This window comes from Anomalospiza imberbis, chromosome 3 (genome assembly GCF_031753505.1).
Source record: "Anomalospiza imberbis isolate Cuckoo-Finch-1a 21T00152 chromosome 3, ASM3175350v1, whole genome shotgun sequence".
Lineage (NCBI taxonomy): Eukaryota > Metazoa > Chordata > Aves > Passeriformes > Viduidae > Anomalospiza > Anomalospiza imberbis.
The window spans coordinates 44888040-44909849 of NC_089683.1; the positions used below are offsets into that span (position 1 = coordinate 44888040).

Here is a 21810-nt window from a genome sequence, read left to right on the forward strand (position 1 = left end):
AAGAACCACCAGCAGCTGAAAAGGTCCTAGAGTTTCTCAGTTAAATTAAGTATTGAGACAAATTTCTAAGCCTTATCATTCATTATAAGTAAAATCCAGGTAATTCATAGCATGTGTTTGATAAAAGTTCACATATATAATGAGTCTCAACATTTTTCCGATATGATCAGTTTTTCTTTCCTTAAATGTAATTCTTTCATTCAACAACAGAGGAAAAAAAAAATCAAGCTAAAGTGATTGTCAATGTCTGACAACTGGCAGGGACAATTCAAGGACAGCAAAGCAGCTGCTACAGATTTTAAACTTATTTTTTGTAACAGTTCCGATTTTTAAATTCACAGTGTTCCTTTATAGTCTGTTAGGTTTGTCTCTAGCAGGAGTTCCTTTAGGGCAAGCACTGCAGACAGTCTGCCTACCCTGAGGGAAACTACGACACTCACATGTGGGGTAAAGGAAAGATATTAATAATTTAAGACAGTGGTCTGCAACCCTAGGACAAAGCAATGGTTTAAGGATGGAAACATCTAACTCCCAAGCTCACATTAGTCCTCCCTGCACTCGTATTTTCCTCAACAGATCTACAAAGTGCTGCAGAGGATACAGTGTAAGCCATGTTTTCTGGAGGAGCTCTGACAATGCTCATGGTTAATGATACCTCCTGCCGCTGCCAGGACCTCCAAAGCAAGGAGAGAAATCAACCAGGAGGCTGCATCAACAAAAGAGGCAGCACAGCAGGGAAGAACACTATTTGTAAGCTACAAAACACGGACCTGAGAGAGAGAAAAAGCCCTGGGTAAAGTACTTTTTCTGTTATTCCTGTAAGGTAAAGAGGTTAACTTAACACTGCCAAATAGAAGATTCACTGAGTGAAAATCACTTCCAGTAACCCAAATATTAATTTTGATTATTCTTTGACATTGGTTCTCATTTTCATTTTATAGAAAGGCATATTTGGCAACTCTCTTCAGTGTTACAGAAGGAATTATTTTGAAACTATTTCCACATATTCAGTACTCTTTTCCTGAGTTGAGCAAACATTGACCTAACAGTCATTCACTAGTACATTAAACTTTGTATTCAATATTCACATGCATTATAAATCAATTGTATTTGAAAGCAGGAAAGAACAGATGTGAACTTTAAGAACTACCTTCATTTTAGGCTACTGTGTGCCCAAAGTGAAGCAAGGTGTTCTCTAGGTGTGCCATACTACATCCTTTCAAGGCTGATTGGCACTTGGATCTGGGCATTATACATTCAGTTTCTCTGTCACATGCTTGAGAACACAAGCTTAAGAACTCCCACAGTCTTTCATTTATGCAGACTGAGTTGTACTGGAAGTTCTACTGAAACCTTCAGACTCCCTGTGCAAACTACCAGAAATTATCAATATCACAAAAGCATATTAGTTTTCACTGTAAATAATTCCATCAGAAAATCCCAAACAGAATCACCACCTACTTTGAGTACATTTTGTTTACAAAGACCACCCTGCATGCTGAAATAATACGTTCTTCATAAGCACAGAAACCTGGATTCAACCCAGATATTTAAATGAGAATCATTGAAAAAAAAAAAAAAAAAAAAACAAAAAAAAAAAAACAAAAAAAAAACCCACCCAATTATTCAAGTGCAAGAGAATTTAATTAGCAGCCTCGCTTTTGCACCTTCATACTGCAGATTTCCTACTCAATCCTACTTTGCTTATGGTGGCAAAATATTCAGCAAAACTAAGTATTGTAACATACAATTAAACATCCTTTACATAATATTTTTTCCAAACAAATACTATGAATGAATGAATGACAAGACCTCAGCTCCACTACAGCTGAAAACCCATGATCCTGACAATGTCTAGCTTGACTTCTTGAGCTAGGATTTACTAATACAATGAGTTTGTGTGGATAGATAGACAGATAGACAGACAGACAAACACACACAACTGGCTAATATGTTTTACCTTCTAGACTGAGATTATCACTGTCAAACCCAACAAAGTGTAAGATTAAAAAAAAAAAAAAAAGAAAGTTAAGATTCCTTAAACATGAACTGTGAACCTGAAACCTGAGTGTAAAAATATTGATGCAACTCTCATCTACTGACAGCTCTTCAAAAGAGCGGCAATATCTGATGGATATGAGCATTTAAGTATATGAGTGTAATATTTATTGTTGGTGGAGAAAACTATTAAAAAACATACACTAGTGAAAGTAATGCAGGATGAGAAATGAAACACAACATTTAAAAGAGAGAACAAACAGTACATATCTATTCCTCCCATTCTACCTGATTACAGCATAAAGGAAGAGTGGTACCTACAAAAATGGATTCTCTCTTCCTCTTAACCGTACAAGACAGTGGTGGCTGACTGAGAACCATACTGAAGGCCACAGGGACAAGGAATAATATGGAAGTAATCAGAAGGAAAATTTCCATCCATATATGAATCTGCAATGTAGTTTTTTTCATGTCTTTTTACCTTCCAAAGTTAACTTTACCACAATAGCTCTTTGTGAGTTTGTTCAGCCAAAATATACAACAAACTGGTTTGGATGTCTAAGAAAGGTTTACTAGATGGTGAGTATAGTAACAGAAAACCCTAGGGAATATCAACATTTCAAAGTCATGCAACATGACAGTTTTTCAAGTCTATCACAACTGACTGGGAGATACAAAACCTAACCTAAGAGGGGCCAGCATTCTTTGAAAGACAAACATTTCTTGATAGGGCGAGTCAAACCAAGAATTTAACTCTGGTGCTTCAATCAACTGGAGCACTCCTGAAAAAACTTGTTTCCATCAGCTATACAAAATGCTTTGGGAAATACTCTTCCTGGACAAAGGCAGACTTCCTATAATCAGTATATTTTGCAAATAGTATCAAACATATCAAGCAAGAAAAATATTTCTGCATTTCTAACATCACTACTAATACTTTCTGCAGAAGTGATGAGAATGCCAGCTGCGGTGGTCAGTGCTTCCAGGAAGTCAAACAGATTTCTGCAGTGAACACAGGAAACGACACTGCTGCCACATCATAGCTAACTTCACAGGCATTCTGACCACAATTATAAAAATCACATCTTTCTACTGCAAAAATATTTTTACGAAGTGTTGTAGCAGGCTGAAAATAGAATAAAACTTAGTGAAAGCCAATATGTTTTAACTTCTAATCTGGCGGTTGCAGGAGAAAGACTTTAAGACCCCATGCCCGTAATAGATTAAGCAACTCGGTAAAACTTTAAAGATTGTAGTAGAAGCTCAACTTTGGCCAGACCTTCTGCTTATCACTTTGAGTGTCCAGCTGCCTGCTGTTTTCAGACAAAGGTACTTCATTAGCCACTGTCAAGTAAATAGATGCTATCATTTTACTGGCTCAGAAAATAAAAAATAATTAATATTTGAAACAAGTTGCTAAAAAACTACTCAGTCATTCACAGCACCTTCAATTATAAAAGAAGGACAATTTTAAGGTCACCATTCTGTTAAGACAAAATAGGAATTGGCAATAACAATTCCATCAACAACAGGCTGGAACAAATGCCTATGCCTACTCTGAAATTGGTCACCTGCATAGGAAGGCAGATGCATACCACACCTGGAGTTACAAGATGTGTTACTGAACTAAACTATCTCAAGCTGATAAAGAAACAGAACTATCAAGAAGCCAATGTTATCAGACATCTTAAACAAAAAGCATGTCATCTTGAAAGTGCTCTGGATCACATTCTTGGGCCTTAAAATGTCTAGAGATCTACACCAAGCAGGCTGCAACAGAACAAAACCTGGTTTAGCCAGTCTTTTTATTTCTGTAATAATCCAGAAAAACTGTAACCATGTCTACTTAAGCATTTATCACCAACAAATAATTCTGACAGAACTAAAATATAATCATTCCTCCCGCAGGCTAATGAGAGAAAGGCTGGAGCTAAATGGTATCCCATAATAATTTTACGTGTATGAAGTGTTCCATTTCATTTAGTGATATTATAAAAGTGATGCATTGGCCATAACACTTACTGTTTACAATCTGCAGCAAGCTATACCATTCTCAAAGGAGATTAAGTAATCAAGAAAATGTTATTCACACTATGTATTTGAGACAAATAGATCACTGTGCCAATTACAGACTCTTTCCTATACTAAGAAGGATGTATGCTAGCCTAGAAAGGAGACTGGAAAGAGAAAAGACAAGAGATTTGTTTGCTTCTCAAGTGAAAAGGAGGTCATACAATCATGCATTGAAAAAGTTTTGCTTTAGTCCAGCAAAGTCTGAAGAGGAAAAAAAGACAAGAAACACTACTTTTGAGTAGCTGCTGAAGACACTTCATTATAGCAAATCTTAAAGCTCTGGAAAACCATACAGTGACTCACAAGACTACAAACAGAAAGATTCAGTAGTAGTCAGATCGCAATTTTGTTCCCAAAGTATCCATTAGAGGCAAATATTTTTTTTAATGAAAGCATTTCTTTTAAGTATTCTTTGTTAATATTGCTTGTACACCATTTTCCACTGAAAGATCACAGTGATCGATACAGGCTGCAATGAATGAAGTGCAACATCTCCAGAAAACAGATGCTACATTATTCATTTTGCAGATAAGTAAATGCAAGTATGAAAAATTAAGTGACTTGCTCTAGTCAGAGAGCCAAAAGCACAGCTGTGAATCTAATCCAGATACCCCAGCTTCCAGTGATCCATTAACCACTAGACATTAGCCTTTCTAAAATGAAAGGTAACCTTTTCCTCACATTTTGCCCTCCTTCTAACAAGTCTGGCAAAGCTACTACAGGGGCTGTTCACTTAATGTGGCTAACTTTTAAGAAACCAAAACCTTAGAAATAAAAATTAATAAACATAAGCTCAACTTTACCGTATGGATTACAGAACTCCCAAATCCATCACTGTAGGGCTCAGTTACCTGTCTCTGCCCTTCCAAGAGGAGGGTCAGCAATAGCTCTCGGATTTAAAGCTGCTGGCCAGGCACAAGCTTGGTGGGAGGTATCAGGGTCACACATCATCCCAGAAGAACACCTGCTGCAGTCCTGATTCATAGCAGGCACTTACACCCAGGAGCTGCCAGTGCTGCATCCAAACAAGAGGAAGAAATGGATAGGATCATCAGGGAAACGTATACTGGCCCAACAGCTGCTTCTCCACATGTCCTGTCTCACATGCACAGATACCTTTCAGCTGCCTTCTTCAAGGCTCTCAGCACAGGCATTGCATTGCAACAGCCTAGTGAGGCAAAGCTTGGCAAAATGTTAAAAACACTCATCAACACTCTGGTTGCACTAAAGGCTTTCTGTGTGGTGGCAATTATGTCCTACGCTGTCTCAGCCCAGAACTTATTCCATGCAGACAAGCATTGACAGAGAACCCTCTGCTTTAAGAAAGCCTTAATGGACTCAGGAAGACTTCAAAAGCTGGCAAAGCCTTTAGGCAGGAAGGGAGGATAGACACAAAACCACTGATGACAAAATGCCCCCAATTAATGAAAGTTAAAGAAAATTGTTTAGACCTGACAGCAAGCAATAAATTTGATTGACACCACTTACAACCTCAAAAGTAAATGAGTAGAAACTTGAGAAACAGCATATGCAACTAATCAATTTTACAGCACATATTTTTCAGTAGTTTCCACAAATACAAAAATCTCCTTAAATGCTGGAGTACTTCTCAGATATATATATAGCATTTACTCATTCAGAGTCTCAAAGTTTAGAGTTCCAGAACATATCAATCACTTAAGTATTTTTTTAAAAAATCACCAAATGAAATAGTTTAGATACCCATGCTTTAAAAAATTTGTCTGAACACATAACAGGAAACCTTTGTTACTTTTTAAAGAATGAGTAACGAAACACATTTGAAAGTACTCAAAAAAAACCTAGTATTGAAAAATCATGACCTGTTTCCTAAATTGCTGTGAAAAGTCAGGACATAGATCTCTGATTCAAAACTAAAACCACTCACATTTACACTGAAACATACAACACTTAAATTTCAGAAATAAATTATCAAGATCACTGAGAAAGAATATGGTCAAATTTCACCTTATTGCAATATCACACCATAAAACAAGGTGAGCAAGGTACAATTTGTGCATTACTGTGGGTGTACTAAAACTTGTCAGCATGATATTAACTCTCCTTACAACACAAAGGTCAAGGCCATCAGAAATCCATCCGCAACAAAGCCCTTGGAAATATCAGTGAAACCACAAAAGAAGATCCAAAGTAAGGGCACAGAGTTTCAGTTTTATATGAGTAAATACTTTTTCTTTCCAACACAACATATCAGTTTAGTAGTGTACTCTGAAACACATATGAATTTTAAAAATGAATGTATTTAATCCTGCTGAGCCTGGGCATGACTATATTCCTACTGGTGTTCCACAAGCCACAGGCTTACAGAATTAAGCCTGAAGCAGCCCACTTAAAATAATAAAAACCCCCAACAAACCCTTACATCACCGTTCCACCACAATATTTCCAACCATGCCCCAAAATACTGCATTTAAAATTCACAAACAAACCAGCAAGTCTACCACACATTGAACAGGCACTCTAAAGTTCCACTTTAGCGCTGCAGGTCTCTGTGACACTTCTGTGACTGCAGTGCAAACTGAAGAGCCCAGACACATTGTGCTTCACTCCTCCTATTCCCTCCATTCCATCAACTGACCTTACAATGACAGAAGAGCATTTTCTTCTCATCCCTCCTCTTTATCACAATATCACAACCTTCAGTTATAAAAAGTTCAACAAAATCCCCTCCACCACCATTTTCTGAAGTCAAGAGTTTTCCATTTTTTTGTCAACAATTTCAATTTGGTTCTTGCAGAAAAGTCTACTCAAGGACAATGTCTAAATCCCCCTTCCTGAAAATTATGTTTCTTTAAAAAAGCTGTTTGTCCCCCTTTCTGTTCACTCAAGACAACCAGATTTAGAGACAGAGAGCTTGAAAAACAAATCTTGTTTTTATATCATTACAACACTGTGGATTTGCCAAGGACCACTAAAGAGCTACAATTTCTGTTCCTTAAAAGAAAAGCTGAACATCCACTTCAAACAAATGCTCATTTTTGTCTTACACCTGTTAAAAAATACTGTGCATACTAAACTTGGATTCTCTTAATGTTGCTAGAGCTGCAGTTATAGCAAACACAGATCTACCAAACAACACTAAAACCCCCAAAACCAAACAAAAACCACAACCAAAACACTCAAATCCACAACCAAAAGGCTTCGGAAAATTGCACTTCTATTTTTTTCCTTCATTTTGATAAGTGTCTGGAATTTTATTGTATAAAAAAACCCACTGCCAATCAATTCTTGTTTTACAGTCAAAGAAAACCCTGCTCAACAATGCCAAATTCTGCTTATTGGCAGGAATGCAAGACTTTCATTAGCTTGCCTTAAGAATGAAAGAGTAGATAAACAGCTTAGCAACCCTAAAATTCTCAACAATACACAAAAACTCGCAGCTCCCAGCTGGATATTCCAAAACACTTGGTAACAAAATACACAGTTCCAAGCAGGGTCATTTCGAGTTTTTAAACTGAGCAGCCTCTCTGCTTTTTTTCCTTGCTTTCCTTGCAATATAGTTCTTAATTACAACAGAATACAAAACTGTTAGCGAGGCAGCCGCACATTTCAAGCGAGTTTTTGATTGTTTTTGTTTCTTTTTTCCCCGCACCGCACGGGGGAAGCGCCGCACGTGGCGTCACAAGGAAGCAACAACTTCCGAATGACAGCGCATAACCGCAGGGAAAACCTGCCACGGCAAGGAATCGAGGATCCCGGAGCGGAGGCGAAACCTCCTGCCCCCGGGGCAGCCTTGCCCCGGGGACGCCCCACTCCAGGCACGAAGCCCAAAGCTCCCCAGGAGCTGTGCCAAGGCTCCCGCGGGCTGCCGGCGGGCCCAGCCCCGCCGTGCGCCCCCAGCGCTTACCGGGCGGTGTCGAGCAGCGGGTGCTTGGTGCCCACCAGCTTGCGCACCTGCATGGCGATGTTGCTGAGCTCGTCGCTCAGCAGGCACCGCAGGCTCATGAAGGACGTCGGGTACCCCACGATCTTCTCGGCCTCCGACACCACCTGGCTCCAGGGCGGGCCGCCCGAGGACAGGCACCGCAGCCCGCCGGCGCCGCGGACCCCGCGCCGCAGCAGGGCACCCCACATGCCGCCTCCCCGGGGACGCTCCGCTCCCCCGCTACGAGCCCCAGCGGGGCTCCACACGCCGAGCGGTCGCGGACGAGTCCCGCTGCCGGAGGAGCGCCCCGGCTGTGTCCCGGCCGGCCCTGCCCGTGCCCCGCGTTCCCCCCGGCGGCGGCGGCCGGAGCGGGCTCATTGTACCCTGGGGGCCGCCATCTTGGGCGTCGCAAACCACGGCGCGCCGTAAAGCGAGGGCGCCGAGGCGGGCGCTCCGGTGCCCTCCGGCAGCGAGCTTTGCCTGCTGTCCTCCGCCCTCAGGCATCGCGGGGGTAAAGCGCCGCCGCTTCTCTTCCCCGCTCTGTATCTGTCCCCTCCCAGAGCCGTGGCGGAGGGTCCCGCTGCAGGGGGAACGCTCCCCGCGCCTGGTCCGGGCTCCCGGCTGGCCAGGGGTGCCTCGCCGAGCGGGATGTGCTTTGCCTGCGCCCGGGGTTGCTACAGGGACCAGCGGGGAAGAGAGGTCATGGTCCCACCTGAAGTGTTCGGCCTGTAGTGTTTAGCTACACACGCACGATTTCGGTGGGTTTTTTTGTTTGGTTGGTTGTTTGTTTGGTTGGTTGTTTTTTTTTCCCGCTGATAGGATGGTCAGGCATTGGAATAAGTTGCCCAGGGAGGTGGTGGAAACTCACACCGTGGATGTGTTCAGGAGGCACCTGGATCTGGCACTGATGCGGTTTAGGGATGACAGTGCTGCTCTGATGCTCGGACTGGCGGCTGATGTTCTGATCTAGACGGTCTTTTCCAACCTTGATGGTCGTATACTTCTGTAATTGCAGTGTATGGGCATTCTTTTTTGCCTCTTCCCGGAGTTGTCTGGGACATGGCATCAGCAGCCCTTATTTACTGCATGCTCTTGTACTGTAGCTGTGTTGTAGGGTGCTCTGCTGTGAGCCAGCTGAGGGGGTTATGAACAGAATCCTTGTGAGCTGAGGAAGTACTTTGAGCCAAACTGAACTTCAAAAGGGACAGCTAATTCTGAGTGCCCATGTGAAGACTTCAGGTTCCCACAATTCCACAGTGGGGTGTGCTGTATATTGTGTAGTGTTTCCTTACTTCTGAGCACAGCCATCACCAATGCCTCTTTGCAGGTTCCCGCCCCCGAAACTTTTGTGAATTCAGAGAATAGATATTCTGCTTCAGAGAACAGACTTAACAGAGGAGAAAAATTCACTGGCCATCTTCAGAAATTGTGTTCAAGTGACTTCCTCCCACGCAAGGAAGAATATGATGTGTTCTGTCTTTACAATCACTGACATCCATTCCTTCTATATCTTCAAGGCTTTGTTGCAACAAATCAGGCAAAGTTTTGAGGAGAAGACTGTTCTATTGACTACATTCCTGTTGAAAATGAGGGTGTTACATTTCTTATCTGTGGAAATACAAGATACAGATCACTTTATTTTGTTTGCATTATTTAAAGAGAGTTACACTGAAGGATACTACTGTAAAAGAAGATGCAAATAGAAAACAATCCCATCACAAAGAAGGATGTCTAGGAAAGCACAACATAACTCTTGCATTTGCAAGGAAGAAGCTGCTAAAGAGAACACCCTTACCTGGTTTTCAATAACAATGACAAGATGTTTATTGTTCTGACACCTGAGACAACTCCAAAATTCTAAAAGGTACTATCCTAAGGAAGGGCTTTGACTGTGGAGTCAACAACACCTAGACTTGCCTGTGGCATCTCATAAGTGGCCTCTCCCAATGGAGAGGGGAAAAACTAAAATAGAGAAAACCTGTGAGAACTGGAAAGGTAACATAAGAGTTAAGTTTCTGGTGTCAAATCTTTACTTTCTGTGCTGCCTGTCTCTGTGAGAATAAATCTTTGCTTTGAAGGAGCTGCCACTGAGGCAGTTTAGTTAGCTGGTGTCACAGAACAAACTGTTGCTAAATAGGGAGTTTCAGCTCATAAATACAGTTTAGAAATGACAGAATGCAGTGGCATGTTTCTGTGCAGAAAGCCTAAGTTAATGAAAATTGCCGGAGGGATGCACTTAAGAGGAGCTACTAAGGCACCTCATCCTGTAACAGTGACAAGTTCCTTGATTCATTTCCTGAGCCACATCCATTCTTGCACTTAATGTGGTTAGTGTTCTGTGAAAAGCTTAACATAATTATACAATTAAAGTCTGCTTAAAATAATACATATAAGCTGGGGAGAATTAGGGTTCCACGGGAAATAAACCTACCATCTCCTAATGTGTGAGACTTTAACTTTTTAAAATCGCTGTTCTTTATGTTATTCTAAAAATCTGAATGCCTCTGCACTCTTTATGTAGAATTCTTCTAAGTCCAAGTGGTTTAGAACTAGGGCAAGACCCTTGATATCCACAACACTGCATACTATCACTAGGACTTCCTCAGGATTTACCATCGGTAGGTTGATGTTCTTTAAAAGCAGCAATCACTAGAGGAATAAAGCAAATATTTTGTCAGTAATTTTCCAGCTTTTTTATTATTATTTCTTGACCACAGAGACTCCTTGAGAAGATTGTACTGTAATACCTAAGGACTTTCTGACTCTCACTCTCAGCCCAGTGCATTCATCCCCCTCCCTTCTCTTAGCAACCTAAGAGTCTTACCTCAGTAGTTCATTTTTGACTCCTGGTCCAAGTTCATAGTTTCTTTCTCCCAGTCTCCTCACTTCTTTGCTTCAGTCCCACACCCCATCCCTACAGGCTACTGTTCTTCAATCTTGTCACAGCCTTCTCGTTTCACCATCAATAGCCCTCTTGTCTGCATGGCCTGCACCCTAATCATAGGCTCTTCTTTATCATACATGTTTATGGGTGGGACCCTCCAAATCCTTGGCAAATCTTCTGCCAAATTTCAGGTTTAGAGCACGGAGAGTTTCTCAGTCATGCAACCCAATGATATTTTTTAATGCAAGGGGAATGTAATTTTTGCTAACCTCATTTTTCAAACTGAGAGGACTATTTTAAAAATCAGCTTCAGGCTGGCACACCAATCACAGGAAAAAAAATCATTACAAATTAGCTAATATTTGACAGTTACAGGCATCAAAAGCCAGGGTCCTATAATAGGCAATGATGGACCAATTTACCCATAGGCTGTTTGCACTGCCTGTTTCTGAAACAGAGCTTCTCAGTTTTCCTCTCAAAAAACCCCATCAGAAGCAGAAGTATGATGTACTTACCAATCCTAAGTTGTATACAAAACCACATGCTTTTTTTTTCTTTGCTCATTTCCCCACATGATTGGAGAGAAAAAATGTGCACTATTTCAAGAGCTTCAGTGACTGTACAATAGGCATGTCTATTTCTTTAGAGTCTTTAGCAGAGAAGAAAACTGAAAATCTTTTTTTTTTTTTTCTGTATCAATTGGCTTTTTAAAGCTTCCCCAAGAAGAGAAAGAAGCCACTGGAGGAGGCCAGTATCAAAGTTGAAGAACAAAGATGACAGGTCAAGAGACACTTCTGTTTACATCAGCATGCTCTGGACCAATGTACCAGAGAACACATCAAAGCCACTACTAATGCCAACTCTGGATCTCTTTTCTAGCAAACGAAACATGGAAATAATTTCCTGACTGCCATCTAAAGTAAAACAATTGCAAAGCACTCTCGTTTGATTGGGAGCATTCGAACTTTCAATTTTTCATAGTTACCCTGGCCTTATCCAAAATAAACTATGTCTATAGGAGAATGAGACCAGCAATGTTATGTATTGTAGTAACTGTAACCTGTCTACATGACCAAATCTTCTAGATGCTGCTTAATTTTTTAATATGCTAAATCCCAGGTGCACTCTAAGACTGTTTACGAAAATAAAAGTGAACAGAAATGTGTCTGTTCCTTCCAAAGCACCCATGTAGTTGTTATTACCACATGCACCTATTCCCCCCACTCACCTTTCCCTCCTCCCAAGAACTGATTTATACCTTGGCATCCTGGGAAAGCAGAGAGTTATGATCATTTCCATTTTGGAAGTCAGGAGGTTTAACGAAGAGGTTGTGTGATTTGTCCAAGGCTTTGCAAAAGCCCTAAGGCAAACTAAGAAAAGAATCCACTTCTCTTGACCTCCTTGTCCATGTCTTGTCTGCAAGGCTGCCTGTCTTCCTAGCAGCTGACAGAACTACTGACAAGGGCGAAGGCCGTATTGATCCTGTAGTTAGACACTGAAAACACACCATCATTTAGTATCAGTTGGTTTCAGTAGGAGTCACTTCCCTTGGACAGAATTTGACACTTAGAAGTGTCAAATTAATTTTTAAGTCTAATTATACCTACTGTAATACCAATATCAGAACTTGATACATTGCTGGTTAATAAATTATAACAAATGCAAAAGATTTTTTCAAAACAAATAACTATAGCTGTGATACATAGGGATGCTTTGACAGAGAAGGTGTATGTAACTGCATACCAGGCTCAGGGACTCAGTAGCTCCTCAAGGATACAGGAAAGCAAAAGATCCCACTGGGTCTCAGCAGCACCACACAGACAGTGGGACAAACCTGTCCTGTGCCACATGCCCTCAGAACGCAGCTGCCTCCTCACTGGCTCATCAGTCAGTGCTGCAAAAGAAAGCAAAATCAATTGAAATCCCTCCATTTCAGCAAGCTGAGTATGAGCACGAGTAGACAAGTGTGCAGCTTGATAACGCGCCCCCTTCATAGAGTCACTGTTTTTTCACCTCCCCACCCAATTTCCATTGTAAGAGCCTCTCAGGCCATCTCCTCTGATGGGCAGTGCTCCACTCAGGGGAATATGGACAGACACTCAGAACAGCAACGTTTTGGAGCCGAGTAATCTACAATAGAAGGAAGAGAAAGATAAGCGCATTGTTAGTTTCTGCTCATACGCAATCAAAGCAGACAAAGCATCCATCATCCTGTACAATATTAGTCTTTAAATATTCAGCTTTATCAGTTCCCCCATTCCTAATCCACCATTAACCACTCCATGAAGTCTCAGCTGATTAGCCCCACCTCTGCAGCTCAGCAAACCATTAACTATTTATTATTTGTATTTAATTGAACATCAGTAGCAGTAGAAAACTCCAATCAGACACATTTCAGAACCAGAACAAAGGAGATGGTCCCCTGCCTAAGGAATTAATGTTTTGGACAAAAATGAAGTGCAGCAAAGAGGAAGTGACAGCCATGTTGAACAAAGGCTTACCAATGTACCCTCTATTAAATTCCGTACCCCACAAATTTCTAGATATTTTATGGATTTATTTTCAATGAGTTCCATCTCCTTATCTCTTAAAATCAGAAAAAATTATGTGATTTGGGAGGGTCCTGCAAGAAAAAAAAAATTGTATTTTTTATGTTAGGTGAAAAATGGTTTAAAAAACTCTACCTAAATCATGGAACAGTTATCAGGTAGTGATAGAAACTAAGGATTATAGTCATAGGAAACTGGTGAACATACACAACATGCACATTTTATGGGGACTTAAATAAATAAATGGAAATGGATTTCTCAGTTAAAATGCTTGCTTCTTGGGGATTAAATATATGTAATTTATGAAGTGTTATTTATATTTTGCTGCTTTCTATTCACATGCATAATCAAAACATAGGTACAATTCTAAATGGTTTTTTTTTTTTCTGCTGGTAGTCCTGGGTTTGGACACCTTTTTCTGTCTTTCTCTTTTTATTACTTAGACTGGAAGCGAAGGCTGGCTGCACATTTCCTCTGAAGTAAACTTTGTAGAAGAAATCTGTGTCTTTGTTACCTCCACCTGGGTTTCTGTACCTTTCTATTTGTGAGTTCCCTTTGAAACATGCCTGAAAGATCCAGTTCCCAAGAAAGTCACTACCCACTCCCTGAGCAGAGCTGCACAGCACGAGCACTGTGCACCAGAGACTCAGCACGGGCTTGTTGTTTACTGATCAACTTTAAAGCCCAGAGCACTGGCGGAAACAGTTATCTAAGGGACTTCTCTACCTCTGGGCCCACTCACTGCCTTCCTACCAGGTGGAGAGTAATACCAGTCTGGGAGCCAAGCTCAATATGTGAAAGTGAACATGGATAATACAGAAAATGTTTTTTCATTTTGAGTTGGAAAACTCAAGTTAAAACCATTTGAATCCATCCTTGTAATTCAGTGTCTGAACAAAATAATGCATTTTAAGTAGCACTGACTAAATGGCTTTGAGGAAATGAAAAAGCTATCCACCTATAATATACTGTGCTATCTATATGCTTTACCCCAGTCTAGGTAAACACTTCTGTTAAAAATAGGTATTTTCCAGTACTGTTCCCTCTGCCTTTGAATGTATCCTGATGTCAATCTGTTGGAGACAAAGAATGATGACTCTCAGGGTACAAGGGGTGATGCATTTTTACTTACCTAGCACTCGACTCCCTTGCATCTGTTCTCCTTTTAATCCCTGTAATTAAAATGCCTGCCTGCCTATTCAGTAAACTCTAAAATAATTCATATGTGGACACCACAGCAATCATAGTTACTGCTGCAGGAGGACAAGAGGAAGAACAATTGACTTAGGCCAGCACAGTTAAGTAACCTATGGAAGGGAAAACATAAGCTACTAGTGCAAAATAGAATATGAGAGCATTGATTCAGATGAAAGGAACATTTAAAGTAGTACAGCCTGTCTCCCATAAGAGCCAGAATGAAATGATTAGGGCAATAGATGAGAAATGATGCAAATATGGGGAAATAAGTTCTGTGGTATGTCCACCCAACTTCCACCTGACTGCACTTTGGAGACTTCTTGATCCAGATGCTCTGTCGAGTCTATCATGTTTTATAAATGAAAATTGAGTGATTTCTCAGATCTTCCAAGTCTGGCATTTCCAAACGCTTCTTTGACTCTGTTTGGACCTATTTCCCTCCAAACATCCTGTGGACACTGTGTTCCCCAGTTTTTTTAAATGTGTTATGTGGAAGAACTCCATTTAATTTACTTTAAGCTTCCTATCTGCAGTCAGAACCAAAGAGAAATGTCCAAACTAGTCTAAAATAATCCTGAACAACATCTCCATCCATTTCTATTTTATTAATTCCCCTCATCTACCTTCTTTCCTCTGTAATACCCTCTTTCTTTTTTTCCTAATTTCTGGAGGGTGTCACAAACTCTAACGACATCTAATTTACAAATGCATACCTATCACATACCAAAATTCAAATGATTGAAAGCACAGCAGTCCTTCAGAGGCAGAGTCTTCTGCAATGATGTCGCTTACTTGTAAGTTTAGTCTTAAACTTTGGCACCTCAGTTGCTTTCTGAGCTCTTGAATGACAGTGACCTGATTTTCAGAGGTTCTTAGCACCCACCAGGTCTCCAGGGGAGCCGCAGGCACTCCACAAGCACAAGAGAACACTTTTATGCAAAGCATCTCCCTGACTCTGGGCACTCAAGTATTAAATTGTTACTCTGGATTCAGCTTCACAGTGTAGTGACACAGGAAATTGTCAGCCCTGGAGTGAAATTAAGAGCCTTAGGACTGGCAGTACAACCCTTACTTCTGGTGATTTATGGTAAGTAGTACTCTTTATTTAAATATTACTAAATGTGAATCTTCCCATTTTTTTTTTTCAGGATCAGTGGCAAATGCTACAGAAGAGAATCATCCTACAGGTGTCACGTACTATAAATGTACATATTTGCTATATCAGGAGTCCTGCTGGACCATCTGATTTTCAGCTTTGTATCTGTTTCCACAGTAAAATACCAAAACTTCAACTTACATTTTCACCTGCACAATCATCTAATAGATACACTTTCCATCTACCCTCTAATTTTTTTTCTTTCTCTGTTCCTGTCTTGGAACTTGTTCAGACCTATTCTCTAGCCAAAAGTGGGTGGGTTTTTTTCTCTTCAGTGTACTCCTCTTTGCATTTCTCTTTGCTTTCTCGCCACCTTTCTATGTGTCAGCCTTGTTCCACTTCTTCTCCCCGGTGGCATTCAGAACTCCTGCTACTTTCATACACTCTCACCATTTTAAGCTGCTTTCCCACATGCTGCCTTTCACGGAACACCTTCCATCCACTGATTTCCAAAGCACAGATGCTTGTTCGCTTTCCATGATGGCAACAACAGCTCTAAAGGAAACATATCGTTTCCCCTCCTGCAATTCACGCACAAATGCCTGGCATGTGCTGCCTGGAGAAAGCCTTTCAACTTTGAATTTCCTTGCTTTTGTGGAATCTGTGAAAAAGTCTGATAAATTAAAGCTTTGACAGTTATTTCAAATAACTTTATTTGCAGCCAGCTGAGGCAAAATCTGCCAAGGGTGCCATCCCCGTGTTCTTTCAAAGGTTATTGGTGTTTCATGAGGGAGATCCAAGTCAAGCTGGTTCAAAGGGAGGCTCACATTTCATTTTTTTCCAAGAAGGGTAGCTTACGTGTTCTAATGGTGACAGGACTGTCTTACAAGACATAAGAGTGAGTTCTAGCTGAGGCCATGAGTCTCTTCCACTACATGTGTTTTGTCACTTTATCTCTCACCTGATGATTTCTCATCTGTGAAACAGCTGTAATATTAACTGGTAGTTGTAATATTAGTTAACAACATACAAGAAGACCCCAACTAATCATGAGTGGCAAGGTTTTGGTGTTGGCCTTGGACCTGGTTTTAGTGTTGGCAGCTTGGGCAAAGCCAGTGAACCTCAGTCTGCAGCTCCTCTCAGCAGGGCTCAAGAGACACCAGCTGTGACACACAGCATGCAGCAGGCAACTTCTCACATTGTCCCGAAGGCCAAAAGGAAGAAATAATACAGAGCCCTGGCTTTGCAAGACACTGCAGCCTGAACTTGCAGGAACCACCGTGCATCTGGGGACCTCCAGCGATACTCAGAATAAACACCAGCATGGCAGGGTTTGCCGTGTACGTGAGCAGGATTTCAGTGCATGCTAATGAAAATAAGCGTGGTGTTCCTGACCCTCTACATGCAGAAGCTGCCCAAAGCCGATGTCTCATGGCAAGCCTTTGCTGAGCCATCTAGGTGGATGGAAGTTGTATGTAACTGTCTCCCATCTACACCTTCTGGTGACCTGAAAACAAATGGTGAGAACATGTCAATTCTGCTTAAACCAGTAGCACTGTGTAAAGAAATCAATAACTACACTTGACTTCAAGAATCTTGGATGAAGAAGGATACAAGTGCTGATCATATTTTAAGGCAAAAGATCCTGCCTATGTAGAGAAGGATTCTCAGGACTGTCTTTGAGCAAAATCTACTTATGGTAAGAGACATAGATTATTATCATTAATGTTACATGCATGATTTAATTAGGAAAAGCCACACAGTTCATGAAAACAAAATATTTCCAGCTAATAGTATTACTAATTACCTAAAAAATCATAAATCAAAACAAATTTAATATGATGCAGGAGAAAAGGCTGACAAGAATCTCATGAATTTCAGCAAAGAAATGTGAAATCCTGCACACAGATCAGAACAATATTTGTGGCAACAATGCTGGGGAAGCAGCTAAAAAGCAGCTTTGCAGGGAAGGCCCTGGGGACCCTGGTATTCAACAATCTGAACATGAGCCAGCAGTGCAGCCTTGCAGCCAAGACTGCTGGGTGCACTAGGAAAAGCACTGCGGGCAGGTTAATGGATGTGGCGCTTCCTCTCTGCTCAGCTCTGGTGAGACACACCTGGACTGCTGTGTCAACATCTGAGCTCCACAATATAAAAGAGACATGGACACACTGGAACAAGGACAGTGGAAGGCCATGGAGATGATAAAGGGACTGAAGCATCTATGTTTGAGAGGCTGAGAGATTTGGGATTGTTTGGCAAGGAGAAGAGAAGGCCCAGGGATATGGGGCCTATACATATATGATCAATGTGTATAAATACCCGAATGGAGGGAGGCAAGTAGAAAAGACAGAACCAGGCTTTTTTCAGTGAGAGGACAAGAGGCACAAATCAAAGTACACCAAATTCCATGTAAACATAAGAAAAAGCTTTTTTTTTTTTTTTTTTTTTTTTACTATGAATGTGGTCAAACACTGGAAGAAGCAGCCCAGAGATGATATGGAGCCTTCATACTTACTCAAGACATGACTGGACACAGAACCAACCTGGTCTGCTTTGAACAGGGAGGTTGGACTGTATGATCTCCAGAGGTCTCTTCCAATCCCAGCAAAAATTCTTTGATTTGCTAAATATGTGCCCCATTCTAGTCCTGAATATATCTCTGTTACGCATGCCCAAGATACATTTGGATATTTGACAGACTTTTCACCATATCAATGTGAAGGCTTTGCCATTGTATATTAGGATGTATAAAATTTATGTAAATATAACTGAGAAGATCAAGAGATTGAATCACATGTCATGTAGGACTCTGGGGGACGCTGGCAGGAAAACAAGCATTGCAGTAGAAGAGTAATTGTCAAATAACGATATGTCAAAGCTCAACTTTTACCAACTCTAAATCATTTAGTGTATATCAGTGTAGTTCCCTTGACATGTTTCTTTGGGTCCTGGAAAGAAATTAATAGCCCACTGTATCTTGTATATGCAATGCAGGGGGTAATTTGGACAAAATGATGTAATGTTTTTGAAAACATGACAAGAAAATTAAAGATGAAGAAACTCCAGAATGACTTTATGAATGAAAAGAACCTGCAATTGCTTTCCATCCCTTGACAGATGTTACTTAAACTGACATACTATATCATGCAACAAAGCTTACAGGGGAAATACAGGATTATGAGAAAATGTATAAACCACTATCATTATTGTAAAAAATTCTTTTATTCGACACAGAGAGACAAAAAGAGTAGGGATACATTTTAGGAAGAACTTGATGTAGAGTATTGTACCAGTATTTTCAGGAATTAGCAAAATTAATCTATTAAAAAAAAAGAGTGAAGTTAAAAAGAAGGGAGAAATTTCTGCTGTATCCCAATCCCACACAATCTTTCCCCCTCTTCTCCTGCCTTTGTAGCATCTGGGAGACTTGCCTATTTTTTAAAGTAAAATCAAGAAGACTCTCTCCTGCCTTCTTCTGTACAGAGAAGTAAAATAATTGGAAGGGGAGGAAACAGTCATTGTCAAGAAATGGTAGGTGAAGAAATGAATATGCCTTGGCTATAAGCATTCTCAGTTCACCTTAGAGGGAGGTTTACAGCTTAGGACTGTTGCAGAGAGCACAAGCCTCCACCCCTCACTGGTTTCACTTCCGACTTTGACAGTTCCCTGCTTTTGATGTGTGTAAAAAAGAGAGGCACAGCACACAGGGAGTTAGGAGGATGCCTCAGTACCTCAGTCCTTCTCCAAAGCAGCCTTTGGAGATCAGAATTTTAGGTGTCAGCCCCAATGAAAGAAGAAACCCTCAAGAAAGTAGGGCTTAGTATATGCTCTTACCAACCTGTGTGACAGAGCAAGTAGAGCACCATTTTGGACCAGATGGAAGTTCACAAATCTCTTTTTAAAAGATTCATTTCATTCTGAGATACAGACCTTAGCTGTAATGAAGCTGCAAACCCATAGTTTGTCACAGCCAAGTTCAAGTCTGGTGTAATGTGTCTAAGTTTTTTGCGCATCCATAGGTCCTTTATTTTTTTCTACCTGATTTTTGGCATTGCATTCAATATGAAAGCATCACAGAAGGGTCACTGAATAACCAGAGTGGATAGACAGAGTGTAGCAGTAGACAGATGATAAAGATTTTTCCCCACAGTCAATACTGGTGTCCAGGACATATTTTTTACTAATTTGTTTTTTAATGCATTGCTACCTTATAAAAAGGTTTAATATTGATTTATTTTTAATAGCATGGGTGTTCTCTTGTGCTAAAGACTTCTTCTTGCTTACTTTTGTTGTAAGGAACATGAGAAAATAAACAAGAAACAAAAAGGCATTTTAACAGGACACTTGGAAGTATTTAACAAAGAATCATAGAAACAAGTTAACTTTTCTTTCTGTTTATCAAATTATGTGAGGATTCGGGCCAAAAGAGCAATTGTTATTAATAATTTAATAAATTAAATAAAGTTTCTCCTTTTTTGCCAGAAGCTTCAAAAAGCATTAACAGTGTTAAGGCACTCTTGCCATTAATTCATACAGATTTGACACTGATACCCTAAAGCAGCAAAAGAAAAAAAAAAAAAAAACAAAAAAACCCCAAGAAATATTCATCAATATTAAAATATCTCCAAACATTTCCAGACCTTTGGATTTGGAAAGCTGCCAGTACTCCCATTTCAACTGCCATACAGAGTCTGCTTTGCAAGAGCTACATCTTGACATTTTGCAGAACAACCTCTAATCGTCTAAGGAAGCTCTGGATTGAGATTAGTATCCACAGCAGAAAGGAATCTGCAGACACTACTGTGTGCGAGTAATGCTGTGGGCGTTCGTCCAAGCTCAGGAACGAGTGGAATGTACCCCTTCTCCAAGGTATGGGTGAAAAAACATCACTGAAGTGGAAGTGGGGTTTGGGTGGAACTGAAGCAAGAGAGAAGCTCATATATATGTTTTCCATGTGTATGAAAATGACTGTTTACTTATTAAAAAATATATTGGAAGCCAATATTTTAATTATTCACCGCATTTCTTTGCTTCTGATGGCATAAATAATCTATCATCTTAGAGTGCCAAACAAAAAGTTGGAGGAACATTTCCACTTCAAGTCAAACCAAAAAAAAACCAAAAAACAAACCAACGTAATGGAACTTTTCTGTGAACTCACATAATGAATTTCTTTGTTTAATTAAACACTTCAGCAAACCAAATACCTGAATTTAAATTGCTGTTTATTATGGCTTCCCCTCGGATACAGGTGAAAGACTGCATAGACATATGTTTTCCACGGTGACTGGCATTACCAAGCAACCTGATGGAGAGCTGACAACACCTGGCAAGCAGAGAATAATAAGGTAGATTATCGGCAATATTAAGAGAACCCAGCTATGAGCCTCACCTTTACTTTGGCCTGCGACGTCTGGGGCTGTTACTTGGGAAAAAAATAGAGACAACAGCATCCCTTTTTACCTTCAGCTTTCCTCCTGTGTGTGTGGGTGGGCGTGTGGGTTTATACGTGCATAATCGCACGCAGACTGGTGCTTAAACACGTTTCGGTGTCCGAGGCTCCATGATGCGTTTCCCTCCGTGCTGGGAAGGAGCGGGACAGGAGGGGGAGCTCTCGCCGCAGCCGCCGGGCGGAGATGCCGCTCCTCTGGCCGGGGGCGGCGGGACCGCGGCCCCTTCGCCCGCCCGCCGTCCCCGCCTCCCGCCGGGCAGCACCGCGGCTCCGGGGATGATCCCGCTTGTCCCGATTTTGCCTCTGAAAACCGGCACGTTGTTTCCAGAGTGCCCCCAGAGCACCGTTCGCTTGTTGCTCTTGCCTTCTAAAACCTTTCGCTTTGAAGCCGTCGTGCTGCTTACATATTTAGCAGCTGGAAAAATCAGGCCTGCTTGTTTATCTCATCCTCCCCAGCAGGAAAAAACAGAGAAGAAATAGCTCATTAATAATATTAAAGAGACTTATGCATTAATAAAGGCCAAAATAAAGAACTTGGACCAAAGTGTTTCTTTTGTGTTACCTAAAAAGCAACGCTGGTATGTGGATAGGTCCCCTTTAAAAACATTTAAACATCAATAAATAGGACTATGAACAATAGAATATAAATGAAAC

General features: G+C 40.9%; 1 protein-coding gene and 1 long non-coding RNA gene across 6 annotated transcripts in view; one reads left to right on the forward strand and one right to left on the reverse strand.

The window, feature by feature from the left end:
* PDSS2 (decaprenyl diphosphate synthase subunit 2) overlaps window positions 1–8398 on the reverse strand; it is a 112473-nt gene extending 104075 nt beyond the window's left edge. For all 5 annotated transcript variants that reach the window (XM_068184189.1, XM_068184192.1, XM_068184191.1 and 2 more), the window contains exon 1: window positions 7958–8398. In XM_068184189.1, coding sequence (XP_068040290.1) covers window positions 7958–8184 — 227 coding nt within the window. In that variant the 5' untranslated portion in view covers window positions 8185–8398. The remainder of the gene's footprint in view (window positions 1–7957) is intronic.
* A 5757-nt stretch (window positions 8399–14155) lies between these two features.
* LOC137470629 (uncharacterized) lies at window positions 14156–21119 on the forward strand. Its single transcript, XR_010997167.1, has 3 exons — window positions 14156–17400; window positions 20343–20573; window positions 20956–21119. It is a non-coding gene; the product is annotated as an uncharacterized lncRNA (long non-coding RNA).
* Window positions 21120–21810: the final 691 nt, after the last annotated feature.